General features: G+C 37.5%; 1 protein-coding gene across 1 annotated transcript; it reads left to right on the forward strand.

Moving 5' to 3' along the window:
• The first annotated feature begins 5,508 nt into the window (after positions 1 to 5,508).
• Positions 5,509 to 10,141, forward strand: en2a (engrailed homeobox 2a). Its single transcript, XM_036522613.1, has 2 exons — positions 5,509 to 6,358; positions 8,871 to 10,141. The coding sequence occupies exons 1-2, from the start codon at positions 5,878 to 5,880 to the stop codon at positions 9,185 to 9,187; spliced, it is 798 nt and encodes a 265-aa protein (XP_036378506.1). The 5' UTR covers positions 5,509 to 5,877; the 3' UTR covers positions 9,188 to 10,141.
• The last annotated feature ends 12,479 nt before the right edge of the window (positions 10,142 to 22,620 follow it).

The raw sequence follows: 22,620 nt of genomic DNA on the forward strand, positions 1-22,620 counted from the left end.
GCTATTATTTACAATCTAACAATGAAAGTGCTGAGAATTTCCATTTCTTCCCTTTTAAAATATGAATATACGCCAGCAAAATTCAAGTTGGCAGTAACGCTGGTTAACACTTAACCACTTAAACTTTAGCGTGAATAACTTTGTAACTTTGTAACTTCGTCCGTACAGCGGCTGAAACATTCGTTTGAACAAATCTTGTGCAGTTTCAATGAACTAAATGTCAGTGGACCAGTGTTTGTATATTAGTGTACAGACATTTCTCTCAGGATTTTTACCGCCATGCTAGCCCTTTCATTTGCCAGTGACAAACGTCAAAACCGAGATTGTTTTTCAATGCCCAGACACACTCAGAAAAGTCTAACTTTCCTATATGAACTAATTAATAAAATAATACCTTTGTGTGTCAGTTTGAACAGGACCATCTGGTAATCATATTTAGGCGAGACTAGTTGGTAACATTACAAATGGTTCCTTGCACTGTTGGAAAACTGAGAAGAGGATGTTCTTAAAATACTTTACCCTGTGCCTCGGATTACGGAAACAGTAAGTCATTTAGGCATCAACTTTAATTAAAAGCACCGATGCTAGCTTTGCAAACTTCTCATAGTTAACTAAAGTAGTTGGTACTGCTTGGCACAGGTAGAGTTTCTAAGGTGTAAATCCGTTGGAATTCGTTGAAATTGACTGCCTTTTGAGGAAATATCTTATTTCCTTTGCCGAGGCGGTGTCCATACCGTGAAAGGTATAGAATTGCTGACACTGGGCACGTTGTTTTGTCTGAGAGGATTAAAAAGTTCGGAAGTGCGAAAACCCACCAAGTCTTTGTAAATCGAGTTAGCGAAAATAAAGAACACTGGAAGAACGTCAGTGTTGTGGACTAATGTTGTCTCCAATCCGTATCGCCCCCTATTTCTGATTTGTTGTAATGCCATATCATAATATCATGATATCACGCATAAGGGCATCGTAGACCAACAATACAAAGACCTAATTCAATCTAACCGCAAAGCGACGTCCCTTTACATAATAATTGTAATTACTAGTTATTCTCTACTCTGCGTAGGCCCACGGTCTCAAGTCCACTTGTTTGAAAATGTTTGGGAACACGTATCTCGTTAGTTTGTTATAAAAGCTTTCTGCAGATAGATTGAATCTATGCGTACGAAGCGGTAGTGTCACATCGAAGCTAAACTAAAAGGATTTCATTATTGATGAACCATAATGTATTCTTGTTGTCTGCCCAGGCTAAACACTCTTAACGATGCACATGCTTCATCATTGGCTTCTCTGTACAGGAAATAAAATGGTAATGCCGTATTTACTTCAGACCTGTATCCAAAACGAGCAGTGGCCCATTTCGCGGTTTGCGAAAAGCACAACGCTGGTTTTCTTGACCTGTGGTCGTTTTCCAAGCTGTTTTATTGATATTCTAAATTGCATCCTTTGTTTTTGACCTGTGCAACGTGTAGGCCCATTTTTTCAAAAGACGATCGTATTTGGACGGTGATTTACTTTTTTGGGACAGAAAGATAACTCCGTCTCTAAACAACCATACGGTTTATTGCCGAAACGAAGACGTATTCACATCGTGCTTAATAGCAATCAGGTGTGGTAAGAATGATTATTATTGTCCTGTCATACGTTTCGGTATTTCGTTTTGTATTTTGCTAGAATGGCTGAACAAGTAACACACCTTTGTACAATTTTATTTCGGTACAATGTATTGTGGGGTCTCTATTGAAAGATAAAGCCGCTGAGCGAAATAAACCAAGCCACCATCTGTATTTTACCTCCGTAGCAAGACTGTGAGAATAGACGAGCATTCATAAACTCAGTGAAGGCCTCAGAGAGCATCACGACGGCAGCGAGGCAATTGAGCACGCTGTTATTACGAATACTGTAAACTAACATACCAGACCATTTATGTGGTAGGCCTACTATGCTGCGCGTTCTAACAGATAGGTCTTCCCATCAAAACGCCTGAAATATTTCACATACCACTTATATCGATGTTGGTATTGTAATGCGCTATTTCGCCACTCTTAGCCTGAACAACTGCAGACTTCTACAGTGGTGAAAAAATCAATGGGCAAAGCGGTGGGCTGCATTTCGAACCAAGAACATTTTACTGTCATCAGTGTTACACGTAGGCCTACGTGTAAATATAGTTTAACCCCAAAAATGCCGACATGCAGTATTTTCAGTTGTCTGTATTTTAAATAATTATTTATTACAACAAACAGATATCAACCCTTTTTAGTCGAAGCAAGAAGCTCTGCCTGATTAAATAAACAATCAGATCAGATGCAACCGTGCACCACAGCGTCATATTTCAGTTGCGGGAAAAGACATGGCTGTATTCTTTACAACTAGCTTAGTCAATGCCAAATGTGTCTTTCACTATGATGCTGAAGAGTATTTTTCGTCTTGGTAAGATGTGAAGACCAAATGTATATCGATATAGTGCTTTCACACACACGCACACACCACGTCACATAGTTACATGTATGTAATTAAGGAAGAAAGCATGTATTATTTAACTACAGCCATCACAACAAAACGTCAATAAACATTCAGATAAATGACATTAAACTCAGACCACTAGGCAGGTGTTAATCTAACCTTGTTGAATCTGAGTTGGACAAATATGGATTTAACTATATAGTTAAACTCTGAACCACATGGTATTACATTGCATTACATATTTGAGTATGCTGTTACACGTGTTAGTATTAGTGCATTATTATTATTGTTGTTGACAAATATATTATTATTATTGTTATTGTTATTATTATTATTATTATTGTTATTATTATTATTATTATTATTATTATTATTATTATTAATAATAATAATAATATTCTAAGGTTATTAAGCAAGTCTCATAAGACTGATATCTCCATCACCAAGAATGTGTTCTTGGTTTTAGCACGAGGCCGAAGGGGGTTAGAGGGCAGGTCTCAGCAGTAGCTGCCCATCTTTCCTGCTATTGTTTTCTGCTAATTTAGTGCTCAAGATTATCAGGGCATCTCTAGCAAGTGCGAGGCAATCACAGCATGACGGTGGCCTATCTAATTACCTTCATTACTTCCAACTTTCACCGCATCAGCTGGAGATAAGACTGACGCTGACATCGAAGTTCCCGATCTTCTGCCTGCCGCTGTGTCCCACCTTTTGTCCCTCTGCTGAAAGACCATGTTTGTAAAATGATTGTAATGGGGCATTCAGTTCAGGAGAAGTATATATATATATATATATATATATATATATATATATATATATATATGTACCTCTGGTTCCACAAGAAATACTCAGATTGTTGAACACTGCAAACACACATTCTACGAATGACGTTAACAGTTTGAGCGCAAGTGAATATAATGATGAAAGCGAAAATAATTGTGAACCGTCTGATGTACGTGTGGTGCGTGGTATTTATTTAAGACATATTGACCCACTGCTAGTTGAATCCCAGAAGGAAAATACCTTATGTGTGAAGACTCCGCAACAACTTGAAGAGGTTTAATTATAGGGTCTTACCACGCTAGAGCAGTCAAGTAATTGGGTATGTAACTTTGCAGTGGCATTTTTCTGTTTCCAGCACTAGGCAAGCGATTGAAACTTCTCCCATAGATTCTACCATAGATTTAAAACATCCTCCAAACCAAAGGCTGTCATTAAAAATTAAAAGTACATTTGATTCTATCAACAGGAATAGGGGCTAGCATACAAAAATATTATTTACTAAGCCTTCGAAACATAATTCCATTGTGCTCCGTTTCAAATTATTTTGTGCTATAAGACAGAACAGTAAAGTTGTAGTCTAGTCTGAATAAAAACTATGATATAGCACGTGAATGCTCTACCACCTACCAGTCAAGGTTTCTACATTAAGTGTGTTCAGTATTCGAAGCAGGATAGGCCCACGTTAAAGCATCATCTTCACCACCACCACCACCACCACCATCATCATCATCATCACCATGATCATCATCATCATTGGCAGCAGCAACATCTGCGGCGCCCATACATTACTGTCGGAGTACATTTGACTGTTGCATCTGGTCCCGTAGGGCTATGATTGCCAAATCCAAAATAACAGCTCTCATATCGCTGCAGTTGCATCCAAGGTAAATAAAGGTAAGAGACAAAGCTGAATCACCAAAAGTACAATCAGAGAAGAACTCGTGTCCGATAAGATAATCTTGCCTCATAGCGAGGAGTCCGTCTGCAGCCCGGCTTCCAACTCCACTAGAATTCGGACGATGAAATACAAATAGCCGATAATAAAATCGATTATGTTAATGCTAGCTTTTCCGCATTCATTTGATTTAGAAACCTCAAGACGAGACTCCTAATACAAGTTTGTTTTTGTTTTGTCTTTGGCGCTACTCTGCATCATGTGCACCGATATCACAACAGAATGTTTGCATCACTGATTCCGTTTAAAGCGGCACTGGCCACTTTTCTACACCTACCGCTTCGTCACTACGAGATTGAAGCGCAAGAAAGCAAATATTCCTCTCTTGGTTCGAAAGGACTTTCTGGGCAGCGGGCAACTTAGTAAAAAGATGGAGTAGCCTATTTATGGTCGATTGAATCTGAATTTGGTTATCTGACAATAGCTGCATCCAAAAGAGCGTCTTTGGAGACGCCCGTGCAGTCTACTAAATCGGCATAGCGCAGCTGTTCCTCATGATCTGATGTGTATATGCAGCGCACCTACGGTATTTATTAAATCGTAGAGTGGACCGAAGGAAAGTGTTCACCTTTAACTAGAGTTAGAGAAAACTAGTTTAAACTACAAAATTGTGGCTAAAAGTCTAAATCTGGGTTGTTTCTTCACTAGAAGCCTGAGCGATCAAAGGGTCCCGCTCAGTGGATTTCCGTAGGGTGTGAGGCTACTACGCTGTGGGTACATCGTATTCTCCCTCGCTTTTTTTTGGCTGGCATATACTTAAAGTATTTATTGTTGGTTGTGGTTGTACTTCCATCAGTCAACTCAAATTACTCTCGAATGAAAATACTGGGTTTTGGAATTTTCGTCCTAAAACACTAGCCCGCAACTAAATTGCACATAAGAAGGGTTGTGAAATACAACCACCTCCTGCTCTATTCCCAGGACATCCCCATCTCATTAACTAATATTTATGCGATGTGAGCAATGAATTGTGGGTATTCACCGTTCAATTTCCCCATCATATTGACAATATTTCACAAATAAATAAGGAGATAAATGCAGTTACGTGGTTCAACAGAATAAATAATGGGCGTCACATACGCCAACTTATTTGCTCGTTCAGATTTTGCAGGCCACTATCGCTTTAAAAGAGAGTAAAGGCGAGGTTGAGCGCTGTCATTTACTCGAGGGTCAGTGTCATGTGGTGAAATCTCTCGAACACTATTGGTCAAAGGCACGTGTCTAAGATACCGTACTGCAACGTCACCCGGGGGACTCGTATTAAAAATAAGAACAAAAATTCAGAGTGAAAGTATTTCAGGATCAGTTAGCACACCTCTTTATTTATCCTTAGTTTAGTAGTTGAAGCACCATTATTGGATTGACTAAAAACGGATCATATTATATTGGTGCCCCAAATGGTATTTATGAAGCAGGAAAATAAAGGAAAGCCCAGTTTGGGAATTAATGAAAACTATGATTTTTCTTTGTGAACACAATAAGAAAGGGGTGCGTGGTGTTTAAAATACATACTGAAAATTTGCGGATTTTTTTCCTCTCTTCCCATTCTTTTTTTGCTTTTAAAGTAACTAAAAGGGTGGAAACTAGACGGAAGCTCCTTACAGCTGGAATCTGTACACTTCGGTGCGGGAAAGCGATAAAGGGGTTAAAGAAAGAAAATTGGAAAGTGTATCAGTATGGAAGAAAATGATCATAGCAACAGAGAAGCGGAGCGTCAAGAGTCGGGCGACGAGTCCAACAGAGCGATTATTCCCCTTTTGCAAGCACCGGGGAACCTGCAACTCCCACACAGAATTACTAACTTTTTCATCGATAACATTTTGCGACCGGACTTCGGGCGAAGAAAAGAAGGAACATTTAGCCGCGATGAAAGCAGCCTTGCCGGGAGAGAGAATAATAGCCCCTCAGCCCCCGGAGCGGGGCAGGTAGGAGGATCTGTAGCAGGAGAAGGAACCTCTAACCCTCCTTCAGTCGGCGGGGCAAAGAAGGCAGATATTGCGGTGGACGAGCCTCTGAAACCCCGCGGAGAAAGTGGAGATCAGTGCCTAAGTTCGGACTCGGATTGTTCTCAAGCCAGCTCAACAATAGCTACGGGCCAGCCCATGCTCTGGCCAGCTTGGGTTTATTGTACTAGATACTCGGACAGGCCTTCATCAGGTAAGCTTTATTTTACAAATACAAAACGACTAACGCAGCCATGACCTTAAATGCCTCTTACGACATCATCCTAAAAAAATAATAACCCATCCAGTGATTTCCTAGAAAGTTATGTTGATTTTTTTTCCACATGATTGTTGGGAAAATAGCTGGTTGGTTGACCCAGTGATCCGAATAATAGTGGGACATTAACAAGCAAGCCATGAAAAAAAATTAAAGACACCAACAACGATAGTTCTCCAAAACAAAACGCATCACAAAACCGCATACTACTCATGCTTCTGCGGATCGATTTTTAATCCATTATGATAATTTAAAATGATATGTGTGTATTGATCTAACTTAATTGGCAGCGGTACGCATGTATAAATGTTACTCCGATGAACATTACTACTCACACTTAGTTGCAAAACATCAAACGAAAACAAACCTTTTAGCTGAAAATAAAATCTACTCAAAAGAAAAAACGAAATGAAATACTACCCATAGGCGTTAACATCGATCATGAAACGAGTTTGTGTGTATATATATATATATATATATATATATATATATATATATATATATATATATATATATGTATGTATGTATGTATGTATATGCGCACACCCTTTAGGTTGTACATTCATATGATTTTACGATTTTAACCTAAAATAATAAATAACTACTTAGTGTTTTCGTTCAGTATGTTTTGTCCTAAATATGAATACGAGCACGGAATAAATTATTGCTACTATTACTGCTCTAGATTTCCTAGTTTACAAATCGCATCGAGTCGTGTGTGTACAAATTAAAAATAAATATTTATTATCATTATCACTCAGTTTTACATCGTTAAACTTTAAAACTCAATTTTAACATAATTCGCTTCATAGTTAGACTGCTAGTATACGATTCTTGTAATTGCAATAATGCATGTGGTTACTTTAATAACAACGAAACGAAAGACCTTGGATTAATGTTCACGCCGACAAAAAAAATGTATGGAATTATTTCAGACAACTTAATAAATTAATAAAATGGAACATAAGTGCCGGAGAGTGTTTAGGCAGCAAAACGTACTTTTGCGCCTTTGTTCCACCGTCTTTGTTAATGTTTGATTTGCATATTTTTTGACAATGGAACAGGCCTTGTAGTAAGCGTATTTTCGTATATGTTAGCATTCAACTTACATAGGCGGTGGTTGCGTGCATATTTGATATATAGCCATTTAATGGATATTTATTAATTATTTAATCGATATTGCATGAAACCTCTCCATACATAGCATAGCCTAACGCATCAACTGAAATGCCGAGTATTGTTGCAGCAGTGGTTCAAATGTAGGTAATCCATACGAATTTCACTTTGATATTAACCTTTAATTATATATTTCTACGTAATATAGTTGTAAAGTTAGAGGACTGGGTCTGGTTCTTCATTTTTTAAAATTACTTATTTAAAATAAATTAATTATTACTTCCAAAGCAGACCATAACGCCTTTTGATTTTCCGTAGTAGCAACATCCTAGTATTTCCTTAAAAATACGCAAGTGGACATGAATTAGCTATTTCGGAGTGTAATTTTACGTGGCTCTCTTGCGTATTCCATGCAACAAGAGAAAACTGTCGTTTTTTATAGCCTACCATTCCATTTCTCATCGTATTTCTTTTGGGAGTGGGCAAACGAAGCTCTTTTCAAAGTACAAACGCCACATTCTCGCTCGCATTCTGTTAAACGGATTCAACTTGGGCGCTGCAGAGCAGATCATAGAACTCGACGTACTCCAATCTACAGACTCCAGGAAGAGTCCAATCAGAGCCCATTTGCGGAACATACGAAAGACGACGATGTAGAATATACTGTAGATTATGTACTGTGTGATAAATTTAATTGAAATTTAACCGAAAAATAAATAACATCCAAAATACAAGTCAACTTTCTGATGTCGTGCCTTCATTGTCATTGTAGAAACAAGCGTCCTTTGCATGGAGGCGGGAGAGTTTTGTGGGCGTAAATTAAATCTGAGATTGGCACACCAGTTGTGTTTGTCTTACTGAATGATTTTCATATATTCATTACAAGCTTAATGAGGAATGTATGCTTATGAACTTGGTTACTATGGTTACAGGAAGAGACGGGGTACGCCCCCCTCCCTTTCACACACACACACACACACACACACACACACACACACACACACGCCCCTGAAACTCTTGGTTGCAGAATTGCAAATCGAACACAACTATAGATCCTTCATGAATATTCTTCTTCATCACCAACTGATTATTACCAACAATCTATTCCTATTGGCGTTATTGTCGAGAAAATAGACACCGTAAACATGGGAACTGTTGGTCTGACGTATGATAGCTACATACAAACAAACAAATAAACAAAAGCAATAAATAAACAATGACACGTGGTATTAATTAATGCCCGTTTGGTCATTTCAAATTGACTGCGGAGAGTGAGGTCATGTTTTTTTTCACGTTCCAAGTCTAACCACCCGTTTATTGTATTCAACTACAGGACCAAGATCTCGTAAACCAAAGAAGAAGACTGCCAGCAAAGAAGACAAGCGCCCAAGAACAGCCTTCACAGCCGAACAGCTTCAGAGACTAAAAGCTGAGTTTCAAACAAATCGGTACCTGACCGAGCAGAGGAGGCAAAGCCTGGCGCAAGAACTAAGTCTTAATGAGTCTCAAATTAAAATCTGGTTTCAGAACAAAAGAGCCAAAATTAAGAAAGCCAGCGGGAGTAAAAACTCTCTGGCTTTGCACTTGATGGCACAGGGACTGTACAATCATGCCACAACAACAAAAGATGACAAATCAGACAGCGATTGACAGAAAAAAACAGATGACAGGCTAAACAATGCAATAATTTCATAAAATAAGGGCCAGTGTATAAAATATACCAGCATTAATGGATTAAAATATATGTATTATTAGATATACTTCTGCAATATCATGTGTATATATTTTACGAGTAAGGTGTTGAACAAAGGTATGTTTTCAATATGTTATCAACCTTGTTGTTTTCTTCCTAAAATAGATGCTTCTTATGTGGACAAGTGATTCCATTACGTTCCTTCCTTTTTACCAACCAAGCGCTTTTGGTTGACGTAGACACATTTGACAGTGAACAAAAAAAAAAAAAAAAACAACTTGCTGAAGTCCAAAGATTTTTTCTGCTGCATTCAGGCAACTGTGAATCTAAATAAATTGCTGATTGTAAAGCTATATTATTTCTATGTTTGTTTGTTTTATTAGTTTTGTTATTATTTGTGTAAAAAAGGACATAAGCAAGGGTTGTGATGTTATGAAGAGGCTCAGTTACTTGCATTCTAATTAACGTACATCTACAATTTGTGATGTTCTTATGAATACATTAGTCTATTATTAAATAAAACAAATCATAAATATTTTTTAAAGTGAGCAATCAGTGATTTGGTTGCAACCAATCCACTATGAATACTGTATTAGTTCAAAATTTCTTAAACTCGGATATAAATTCATTTATCAGGCTAACAACTGACATCAGACTAACGTCAAACAGAAAATAACACCCTTCGTTTCAAATTGGCTGTTTTATGTCATTTAAATGTACTGTGGCCTCTTATTAAGTTAATATAGTTTTTAATGACAGAGCAATATAATATTCTTTTTGTAGAATACTACGTTTTAATTTATATAATGCTGCCTATGAACGAGGGAGGGACAACTTTGTAGCATATACAGACAATGGTTGAATATTCTTCAGCGCACTCTCTTGGTACTTGGACAATATGGATAAAATCAGCGCTCAGATAAAGGACGTTCGTCAGCGTCATATATATAGATATACAGATATATATATACATTTAAAAATACAAATACGTTGATCTCTAGTGTATAACAATGGTTGAAATACTGTTTTATTGTTGTTTGCAAAGAACTTAATATTTGTTGATTTTGTATTTATATAGATTATATTGAAAATCTATCCAATGACCCATGTTGCTTATTGAGAGTAGATTTTGGAGTGTTTACACTACTTATTTATCTTGCAATAACTTCTTTTTGTGAATGAAACGTTTTTGGGGCCTTTGCATGAAAGCTGCAATTTGTTACTACTGGACAGATTAACGTGTTTATAAGCTTGGATCCAAGACGATGAAAGTAAGATGGAGTTTTAAGTTTGTAGAGTGTATCCATACCAAATTGTGTATTTTTTCGTGTGAATTGTGTTTTACTGTATATCTGAAAAGTGTGTATGAATTCAAATCCACCAAACTGAACACACTTTGCCTTAAAAGTTCAGATGTGAACTTTTTATGAAACAGAACTGTGCTAAATCAAACAAACAAAAAAGTATTACGCTAAATGCATACTAGTTGTATCAGGAAATATTGCCTTTATCTGAACAGCTGGTACGACAAAGTGAATTTATTCATCAGCAAAATCTATAAATGAGTATGTTTAAAAGAGAAGAAAAAGAATTGCGTTGTATAATCCAATGCAATTTTTAATTCTATGTTAAGTTCTAAAGTATTCTTTGGTATAAAATAACTGTAAATAATTTGTATCATTTATGTTTAATTGTGTAATTAACTGCCTCCTGAGAACTGGAAAAGCAAGCAAATAAACCTCGAAGATAATACTCTTCAAGTTTATCATGTATTATTATTGGGGTTAACTGTACTCTGACTGCTAACATGAAATCGTTTTTTGTAGTTCCAAACCTTGTTTATGTAAAATGCAACATCAGAGTATCTGGATCTTGACTTATAATTAATATTTACACTCCCCCTCAGTTATTACATTGAATGGAACTATGCGGAAATGACGTCACAATCGCATAGCCGACGCCTACATCAATATGTACAATTTGACTAACAAGGCTCCATCTTTAAAGGTCAGCAAAGGACAGCCTGCAGTTTTGTACCTACCGAAACTAAAAGGCATATTACAGTTTCCCTTTACACTCATCGTATTGTTATTCGCTTACACAGTGTGTTATTTATTTATTTATTTTGGGAGGGGTGGGGGAGCGGGCTGGGGGCGTGTTGGGAAGGGTTTGCTCAGGCTACATCATGGAAGGACTTGTTCAGCGACTGCAAGAGATTCAGGACAGAGTTCTTACTAAACCTGCCATTTCAGTCAGAAAACGGTTATACACTACACATATTTGTTAAGCAAATACATTGACTACTTCACTTCGTCACATTCACTCGGCCTTGAGTAGGCCTACAATAATTCTGTTGGCCTTGCCAGTGACACGCCATCCACAATCCACACTCAACTCCAGCTATCTGTGAATAAAACAGAAATAAATGAGTTTTTTTTAACATATTTTTGAAATGTTTGCGAAACAGCCAATTTGAGAGCTAAACGAAGGGACATGTCGTGATTTGTATGAGTAAAGCCACATTTCAAGTAAACAGTAGGCTCGCCATAACAACATGGATTAACCAAGAAGTGTTGTCTGGTCGAAAATACACAAAATTTCAACATTATAGCGACTTATAATCTTCACGTCTCGAAATCAGTTAGCTAAATATCAGAAGAATAAAACTTCGAACTGAATCAAGACATTCTTCCAATTCTTACCCCTTTTCCAAATTAATCATATATTTAGGTCCACATTACAAATGCCAGGCATAATATTATGAGAAATATAATTATAATTATGAGTATTATTAATAGCGATAATAATCAATTGTCCAATACTCCAATAATAACTTTTTTTTTGTCTTTGGACATCAGAGTCGGTCACCGGTCTCGACTCTTGGTAAAAGTGTTTATAACAGTGCGACTGTTTTTTACGTTTTATTCTTAAATTTAATCTGTTTAGAATTGTTGACGAAATCCCCTAAATCATCAGAAAATCTGTGGAAGTTCAATGCTTACGTACTTGACCATTTTACGAGAGAATTGAATTCTGTGACACGACGCCATTTTGCTAGGCCGTTCATTGGTGTACCAGTTAGCAAGTGTGTAGCACTTTTTATTTCCGAGTCCGAGCATTAGCGCATTTATGCGAGTTTGTAAAATGGGCCAATGGAATGTGGACTATGGAATTTTATGAAGAATGAAAATATTGTTTCGACCCCTCGAAAAAATGAGTACCTGATTTGGAGTATAGCCTAAGTAACTCAGATCCTTCTCAATAGCTCTTGGTAGTATTTAGGCTAGTTACGACGTTTAGTTATGTACATTATTGTTATATGATATGTAAACTGGGTTGCCAAAAATAAGATTAAAACAAGCTGGTTTGATTCGCTACTTACGAAAAAGTTCAGAATGGTTTGTAAACCATAACTGTGCCCTGTCATGCCATTTTAAGATAAACTTGATTAGTGGTATCCAATCAGACACAAACCGGAAGGAACATTTCGCTATGACGCCATGTATTTTAATCTACCTTTAGAACCAATTATTTCAAAGTTTTCCGAAAGAAAACAATGCTTACCGGCTAGGTGGATAAAGACGGGACTATACGAAAATCCTATATGAAATTCACCAGCATATCTGGATTACTTCTCTATACAAGATACTTAAGAGGTTTGTTGTTAAGTTTGTTGATGCTGAAGAATAATTTAGCTACAGGATGGAAATTAATTTATAGCATACAGGTTTTCAGCTAATAGCTTTGTATTACCCTGCAAAATAGTATTCTGTGAAGTTCGTTCTCGCTTTTTAAGGTTGATCATGTATAATAAATGCATTAAAAAAACTTTTAATACGCCATATAAGAGCATGTCAACTTGTGCTTATTGCAAGTTTTGTCTTAAATTTTAAAAGTCAGATCAATAAATAAGTACACTTTTTATTTTACTACATTCGACCAAAATTTGATTTTGAGTCGCATGACTTTGGCTCCATCCACTTTATCTTACAAAATAGTAGGCTATCAAAGACGTACCGCGCACTTGTACAGTATTTAGTTTTCCAACTCGTTGTATCTGCCTATAAGCGGCCAGATTAGGAAGCGACACGATATTGTTCTGTTGAATATCTCACATAATGCATAAGTCTACATATACCATAGAATATTAAAGCACATGCAGGGCTGCGGTACATGTTGAGAAAGCGGGGTTACCACGTCATGCTTGAAGCTGATACCCTCTAAACTTCGGCACAAGGTGTGTGAAACCAGAGTGGATTGACAAAAATTTCTGCAAATTCTGGAATGCTGTCCAGCCTACCTGCTGCCTCAAAACATTTCAGAAAAGTTACAAACTGGAAAAAAATAAAGATTTTGCACAAAGTAGGCTGTCTGTGAGGACCATTTCCCAGCATTGACCTGCTCTTCAATGGTGAAGAAGCTCATCTGCATTTCTTTTCTTGCCTGACTTGTATGTGGAAGTAACGCCCAACGGTCACTGACTTGATGAGCTCTGGGCAGAGAAAGACGGGCGCTTCTCAGACACTCTACACTGCCTCTGAAAGGAGTCTGTGGCCGGGAGACCCCGATGAAGGTCAAAGCCTTCTGTCACAGCTGCAGGTGGCTCATTTCCTCTCCCCACACCACTTCTACACCTCTGAATTCAACACAGCCCCTTAAAAGAATCTCATTAAAGCTGCATTTTTTGCAAGTTTTGATCTCCAAATGCTTCCACCCTTCACCCCCTTCCCAAAAAACACTGAACATCAATGACGTAAAAATATTTCATATCAAAAATAAATACATCTGAAATACTAAACAGAAAAGATATACAATCACACACAATGCCATGATGTCAATTTCAGATCAGAATATGAGCCTACTAATTTTCTTGGTATGTATGTTTTAGTCATTTGTAAGGTTTCGTCATGGCTAAATAATTATGGAATCTTCCAGTATGGTCTCTGCGGAGAGGAAGAATTCACTGATTATTGGAGTCTACTCACACATATGTTATTTAAAATATCTGAGGGTTTTCTGATTTAAAGAGCAATTTAGAGTGCCTCAACATTCTATGAAGATTTGATACCTTCACAGAACTTTTCAACCTCTTTTCCTTTAAAAATACACATATACACATAAAACAGAATTAAAAAACAAAGGAGATTTTCAAGGGCATGAGCAGCTGTTATGTTTCTTGAGCTAACATGACTTGCTATAAGTTTAACTTTGACAAACGGTTTGGAAGCAAAGGCAGTCAAACAGAAAAAAAATACATATCAGAAAAGTATTGACATCCCTTGTCTGCCTTCCATACAAAAAGCCATCCTGTCCCCTCCCCCACTGAGTTATTTATCCCTAGTTTCTAAATGCTTCCTAGTCAAACTTGAATATGCAATGAAGTGCCAGAGCTTTGTGGCGGAAATATAATTAAAGTGGTGAAAGATGTAAAAGGTGAAGAATGGGGATGACATCAGGCCAATTTCACACTTGGCACTCGGATGGCCGAGTCCAAGCCAGGCTCTTGCCATGCAACACAGATCAAAGCACACTGCCACTACCAAAAAGGCAAAGGGCACTTAAGTATGCTAATCCCCAGGACAAATATATTTTAATCTTGTTAGAATACAAGTTAATGCTGCAGCTCAGTGGCTGAACTTTGTCGGAGTAGAGAGATCCACTTTCCTACATTTCTGAATGAGTTAGACCTCCTGGCTCATTCAGATTGAATTTAGGTAATTTTACAAAATGGTCCACCATCCAGTCCAAGTGCTTCACATAAAGGGGCCGTTTCATTAAAAACTCCAGCCTCCGAGTCAGCGACCTCACTCGAAACCCCGCTAAGGCGCCTAACACGCATAGGAAATGAGTATTTAGTGGTCCAGTTTGTCGCGTCACATTGAGCCCTTTCCAACAGCACCTTGGTAACCCTTGATCTTTCATGTATGCGCTCGGGCTCTGGACTTTCACAGACGGCTGTGCACACAAAGAGAAACGGATACATTGTTGAGCCACAGGCAACTTTCACTTCTTTGAATGACACAAAATAAATAAAATAAATAAAATAAAAAGATCCTCTTGTGAATTTTGTAAAATACTTGTGTTTCATTAGGACACCAGAAGTGTTTGAGATGGTATATCCTTCAACATTTACCCGTCTTCAAGGCAAGTGGGATTTCTCCAGATTTCAGTTGCTGCTAAAAGATGGTTTCTTCTCTAATGCTGGTCTTGTGTGCAGTCTGGTGTGATTTTAGACCCACTGTTTCGGTCTAAATTTCAGAATACTTGTGGGAAACGTAGTGTACAACTTTAAATCAAAGTTTTCATGTAAGGCTACAGAATAGTCTGCATTTTCAAAACTATCACAGATATTCCTCCTCAAAGTTAAAGTTAAGCAGTATATGAAAGAACATAAAAGAACTGATACACTCCATTGCCAAACTGAAATCTTCAGGAGAGTGATTAATAAAAGGATTACACCATGTTCTTGCCCCTTAACCAACAAACATAAGTTGCAAACCACAGTTCTCTGTTATATAAAGAACTATTGGCCCTAAAGGCCACTTCCAGACTATAGAGAAATGTATCTGGGTCTCAACATTTACTAATGCATTCAAGCATATTTTATGTTATTTTAAATGCTTACATATATTTTGTTAGTTTCAGCAATCACCAAACTCAAGAAGCTGTGAAAGTGCTTGAAAGCATAAAACCTAAGGTTTCATATTCATTCACACAATTTTTACACAAAGTTAAGAACAAGTGCAATGCTCCTAAATTGAATCTGGGCACAAAATCTTACACTGTTTTATCAGCTGGGAATTCCGACACCAGCCCTTCCTAAAAGTAAGTGTTAAACTTTACAGAGCACCAGCTCATTCTTGACAGACCAAATGATAGCAAAGAAAGTTCCTATTAGGTTTTATTCCAATTGCAAAAATACACATGCACACAACATGCATGAAGAGTGCTGGCATTTCAGCTTTGTTCCTCAGTCAAATACAAATATGATATGAAAGAAGAAGTACCTAAAGATATATATATATATATATATATATATATATTACATTTATCTAATTTATTTTCTGATGACTAAGCCCACAAAGTGCTAAACAATTTAAATAAATAAAAAAAAAAAATAATAAATTTAAACATTTTTCAAGACTTACATAATAATAAAACTTCTCTAGTCACTGAAAAATGACAAAAAATGTACAAAAACAGTAAACATGTGCCACCTACTTTAGTACCGAAAGTTAAGGTCAGATGGCATCACAGTTTGACTGAATATGGGTGCCATCTCCATTCGTATTTATACAAGACTTACTTTTGGAGGTCATGATTACTTAAAATTGTGTATTTTCTAATAGGAAATCCTAATTAAGGGCAACACACACTTATTGAAAATAACTGTTTTTAACTGGGGGAAATTCTCAGTAGTTGTCTAGTTGGTTTCAGTTTTTCAGTAGTTACCCAGCTGGTTTTCAGACCCATAACCCTCACTGTGTTACATTATGGTCGTGGCAGTAAAATTATCTTAGGTATTATCCAATCCAGATTCAGTCTCACTACAATGCACATTGACCTTAAAATCTGTACTTAATTTCAGCTGTGGTTGAACTCATAGTGCTGTGTAAGAGTCAGGAAAGAAAAGGTACACTTAATGTATAAGATGATTAATTGTAAGTTAAGGATAATTCACATCGCTGCAGGAATTAAGAGTTCAGGGGCACCTTTACACCAAAAACTAACCAAAATCCTCCTTTCAACATCTCTTATGGAATATAATCCTGAAACCCATTTTCAAAAGTAATTCAGAATCAAAAACACATATTTCAAAGACAAAAATGTTTTTTAATGTTTGTCATTATCATTGTGTACCTAATTTTAGTTTTATAATTTTAGTTACTAACACACACTCAAAGTGCTTTGGGAGGGAGCAGGTCAGAAAGTAACAGGTAAACTGCGCATCAATAACTTCAGTTTGACTACACCGCCCAAAAACATTCTACAGAGGGTGTGAAATCTCAAAATATATTCTCTTTATAAAGACTGAAGATCAAAACTGTAGAAATAACTTAACTTCACTCGTACAATGTAAGCTTTTCTTGCTGATCAAATCCATTTCAAATTTAGAGAAAAATCATATCGTATTTATTACTCAAAGCTCCGAAGATTATATTGTTTTGTGACTTTATAAACTGCAGTCCTCACCATGCTCAATTATTATCCAAGGTTGAGATTTTCACCTTTCACACAAACAATCTAATACTCCTATATTAACACAGCAGAAAGTGCTACCATTTACATTGTCAATTTGACCTTACAAATTTACATCCAAACTTCACATTACAAAGCACTGCCGTACTGATAGTCCATGTATTGTATATAGGTCATTTAAAGTCAGTTTAAAACTTCTGTATACCATAAGCAACTTCTCTGTCATGTCAAAGTATCTACAACCCATATGCCACTTTTCATGGTATGTGTTAAGAAGTTAAAAAGTCCCCATAAACAGCCATCATGCTCTAAAGCATTGCAATGTGGAGCATCATTAAGCTTGCCTTTCAGTAAAATATTCACCAGTCATAACATAGAAGTATCATGTGCAACCAGGGTTTGGACACGACAGAGCAGTTGATTATCTGTGTTTAAGGGGTGAATTATTATTCTGCATTCTCTAAACTCACCAACTTAACAAACTAGCCATCATGATGTGCTATCGGAACAAATAAAATGTAGCAACTCTTTTTGGTAACAGGTAACATAATGGCATTTATTCCAGAAAAACTGGTTTGGTAAAATAAATATTTGTTTTTCCCCCTCCAAAGTATTGTACAACAGTAAAACGTCAAGTTTCTAAAAGGATTAGAAAAGCAGCTTTAACTTCACATTACATGCAATATAATTTATGCATAAACACTAAAAGTTTCAGTTCACACAAAATATTACCTTCTATTGTTTTACTTTGTTCTCTGCGAAATAAACACCAGGCAGTTGACCTTTGCAACGTCATTATTTTTCACCTTGTTGATTTCTTGACCTTTTGTACACAAACATGACCTTATAAGAACACAGTACGTCAAGTTCAAAAGTAATGTAATAATTATAACCTGGGCAAGTGGGATTCACATCATATTCTTTTCAACTGTACTGTAATATGATTATGTGAAGACATTTTACTGGTATTTGTAAATCAGAACAGAATTATATTCCAATACTAGAATGAGGATTTTAGGCAGGTGTAGTACTTTTTTATCGAACAGTGAGAAAAACACATATCCACACAATTATAATGCATACACATCCATTCACACATACATGCTTGGATATGCACCTTGGCATAAACATGTTGGGATTAATAATGATCTTAAATGAAGGCAATCAATAATGATCTTTAGGCAGAATTACACTGTGCTGTATTTTAAACAGTATTTTAATGTCATTTTAGTTTGGAATACAAAGATCTTTATTTTGGGCATTGTGGATCAATGCTCCAAAACAGACTCATATGGTTGGTTAACTATGGAAAGGCACTCAAAGCACTGGGATATATGAGAAAAAATGCTGTGTGAAAGCAATCTGCAATACAAATTGGATAAAATGCAATTTTTAATGAAAATGGATACATACATAAATTTCAAAAGGAGCAGAAGGCAATTGCAAACAAATAGAATGGAGGGGAATCATCAAAACAAATCAAATATGTCCTGATGTGTAAATTCAGTGAAAATACACCTCCAATATTCAATACATTGGCTATTTATGTCTTTTTTTAAAGCTGATGTGATATTTTGACACAAAAAGTACACATTGGGGCTCAAATCCAAACAATAATGAAATCCTATGGCACTAACTGGGGTCTTGCCAAGTGAATGAACACGATTTACCTTGGTTTACCTTGATCGTCTAAGAGCAGAAACGTGATAAATAATGAAGTAGTTTAACTTGTTTTTCACTTCTAGCCATTGATGGAGCACATTTTGCTGCTCAAGTTACATCTACAGTGTTAGCGTAAAAACTCTTTTATCTGATTCGGCTCCTGTCATTGGGAGCACCTCTTGATTGCGTGTAGTGCTGGCTGCGTTTTGCACGCTGAAACAAAGTGAGGCAGTGTCAGAGGAGCATCCTCCACGCTCCAGCCCTCCCTGTTCCAGCGCTGACGACGCTGTCTGTTATTCACTGCGATTATGCAACATGGAGGACGAGCCGGGGCTCTCAGAGAGAGAGAGAGAGAGAGAGAGAGAGAGAGAGAGGGAGGGGAGGAAAAAATACTCTACATGTGCATCTGCGGCAGTACCTGGTGCATCCCCGCAGAACGACCCGGCCACGCCGTCCGCCTCTCGGGCCGGCAGCGGGGAAAAAACAATGACATCATCTTCCTGCCCGACCCGCCATGCCTTCACGCTGAGAAAGAGGAGAGAAGAGAGACACATCAACATGCTGGAGAGTGGAAATGAACCACTTTTGTGGGGCGGTGTGAGGTGCAGCATGGTCCATGCGTACCAACAGTGTATCGTAAACAGCGAGCATCTTAAACCAGACGTCTTGCAAAGGAACATGAAAACGGCATGAAAAGTTCAACTTTCTCCACTTCTGACGGGGCGAACGTGTACAAGACTCCCCCGAATTCATGCCCTACCGAAATCTATTCCCCATTGTTTCCCTTCTAATTATGCATTCATTTCGTGGGGCAGGGGTGGATACGAGACTGCGGTTCACCTTGCACGAATATCGCGCATCCGCAATGAGGCGGATTTGAAAAACATTTCGATTTCAGGGACAGATTTACAAACGAAATGTCTGAAATACGATTATGCATGTGAAGACAAGCATGCTGATTTGAGGCAGGACTCATTTGGGGACATTGTAACTGATCCCTGTAACAGCAGCTCGTACAGTGAGTTCTGAAAGCACTGCCATTTCATCACAACCCATTTGCACTCAAATGTATTCTACAAAGGAGCTTACTCGCAGTTCTCAGTGTCTCTCACCTACTTGTATGCCTGTCATGTGCAGAAATAATATGATTGCTCTTCAGAAATATTTCCATTTGTATTGCAAGTATTTGAGCCCGCTTTTGTTGCAATTTGCCAGATCCTGGGGGAAAACATGGCATAGCCAGAATAAATCCATGTAAGATAATATAATAAACACACAAAGATGCAGTAGTTTCTTGAAAAATACACCTGCATTGTATGCAAGTGTTCATTGGTATCTACATCAGTATGAATACACTCAAATGCAAGCAACTCCATACATATATTTATATCAACGACAAACACACGATTCATGTAACTGATGTGCTCGCAAATGTGCGTATTCTTAGATTCTTTTAGTTTTTAAAATATTTTTGGTATACAAACACAAATAGACGTCGAAATTATATTTTTAGACAGTTAGCTTTATAGTCAAAAACAATAAACACATACTACACTGTGTTAAATCTAGGGCTAAGCTAACACCAAATGCCAGGAGCGAAATTATTTTTGGGCTATCAAGACATGTTCACTGCAAGAGAACAGTCAATGTTCTTTTCAGTCAAATTCAAAAGACTGTTCTGTAGTTAGCATCCAAATGGCTTCAAAGCCTACAGTATATTCTGATTGTGAAACTGATGTTCTACAAACGCAGGTGCCGGAGAACTTATGCGATTCGGCTCCTGTCATTGGGTGCACCTCTTGATTGCGTGTAGTGCTGGCTGCGTTTTGCACGCTGAAACAAAGTGAGGCAGTGTCAGAGGAGCATCCTCCACGCTCCAGCCCTCCCTGTTCCAGCGCTGACGACGCTGTCTGTTATTCACTGCGATTATGCAACATGGAGGACGAGCCGGGGCTCTCAGAGAGAGAGAGAGAGAGAGAGAGAGAGAGAGAGAGAGAGGGAGGGGAGGAAACAATACTCTACATGTGCATCTGCGGCAGTACCTGGTGCATCCCCGCAGAACGACCCGGCCACGCCGTCCGCCTCTCGGGCCGGCAGCGGGGAAAAAACAATGATATCATCTTCCTGCCCGACCCGCCATGCCTTCACGCTGAGCGAGAGGAGAAAAGAGAGACACACATCGACACGGGCGTGAGCCGGCGGAAGTGAATCATCTTCGCGGGGTGGCTTCGCGGGAGCGCGCCACCGCACAGAAACAGCGGGCAATGTCTTCCCCAAACGCCCCTGCCATTTTACCCCGCCTGGCAGCACGGCCATCATGGAGGGGTCATTGTGTGGGGAAAGCACACAACACTGCCGTTCCACTCAAGTGCCAAAAAGAGACATGGACCTCTCCAAAGACAGACGGGGTACAATTCAGATGATCTTAGCACGCATTCCTCTTCACAGTTTTTAAAACACGCAGATATGTCAATATGTGGACGTACCGCAATGCAATGCACATAAATGTTAAAAAAGACAAAAGCACAACATAAACATTATATACCATTTTGCACATGCTTACTTTCTCATATGTATATGTACATTTTACAGTATATATCAAAGCTTTACTATTTCAACCTGATGTTTGAGAATCACTAGTGTAATTAATTATTTGACAGAGATTCAATATTATATAATGGATAACATTAACAATTAACAAGCTAACGGACCTTGGATATTAATCTTTCAAGACCAAATACACCCTTCACACTCTGATGGGAGAGAATTGATACAACATTATTTATTGACGTCCGGGCTGATATTGATGCAACCTGAAGAAACAAAATCTTTTTGTAAAATCTAATGTAACAATCGCATATCAATGTGACTTCATTTAAGGAGGTGTAATTCTGTATTCTTTGATTTGTATGTGCGGTAATACCATGGTCTTACCATTAGTTTCATATGTTTATACTTAACTATGCTCTTTCCCACATAATAATTACTTCAGTCAAAAACAAACAACTCAAATTAGTTCCACCTCAATGAAATACCATACTGGAAAAAATCTAATTTATTTATCAAAAACAAATATAACCATGAGAAATCTCAAGCATACATTGACAAAATTTTAAACTATTATGAATGAATATACATGTACACATCCATATTATATTCTGAATTGACAATATTTGAGAAGATATGAAGCAGTGAATAGAATATTGCTAGATTTAAGTTTTTTACAATAAAAAATGATGATGAAAAGCTTTGGACTCTAAGAGCACTGAATGACTGAACAAATGAATCAATGAACAAACAAATGAATACTCAATTTTTTCAATGAATTTGAAGCCTCAGGAGTGAAAACCTGACAATTGCTTAAATCTGGAAAATGAATTTTAATATTGTTCCTTGGAGTGACTCTTTTGAATTGGTTTTCTTTGGTAGTCCACATGGATTACATATTCATTTACTCTTGTAAACTTGGTCCAGCAGCCCCGATTAGAGTCACTGCTCTAGCCAGAGGAACCTATTGAATTAAAAAGCA

This window comes from Megalops cyprinoides, chromosome 2, assembly GCF_013368585.1.
Source record: "Megalops cyprinoides isolate fMegCyp1 chromosome 2, fMegCyp1.pri, whole genome shotgun sequence".
Taxonomy (NCBI): Eukaryota; Metazoa; Chordata; class Actinopteri; order Elopiformes; family Megalopidae; genus Megalops; species Megalops cyprinoides.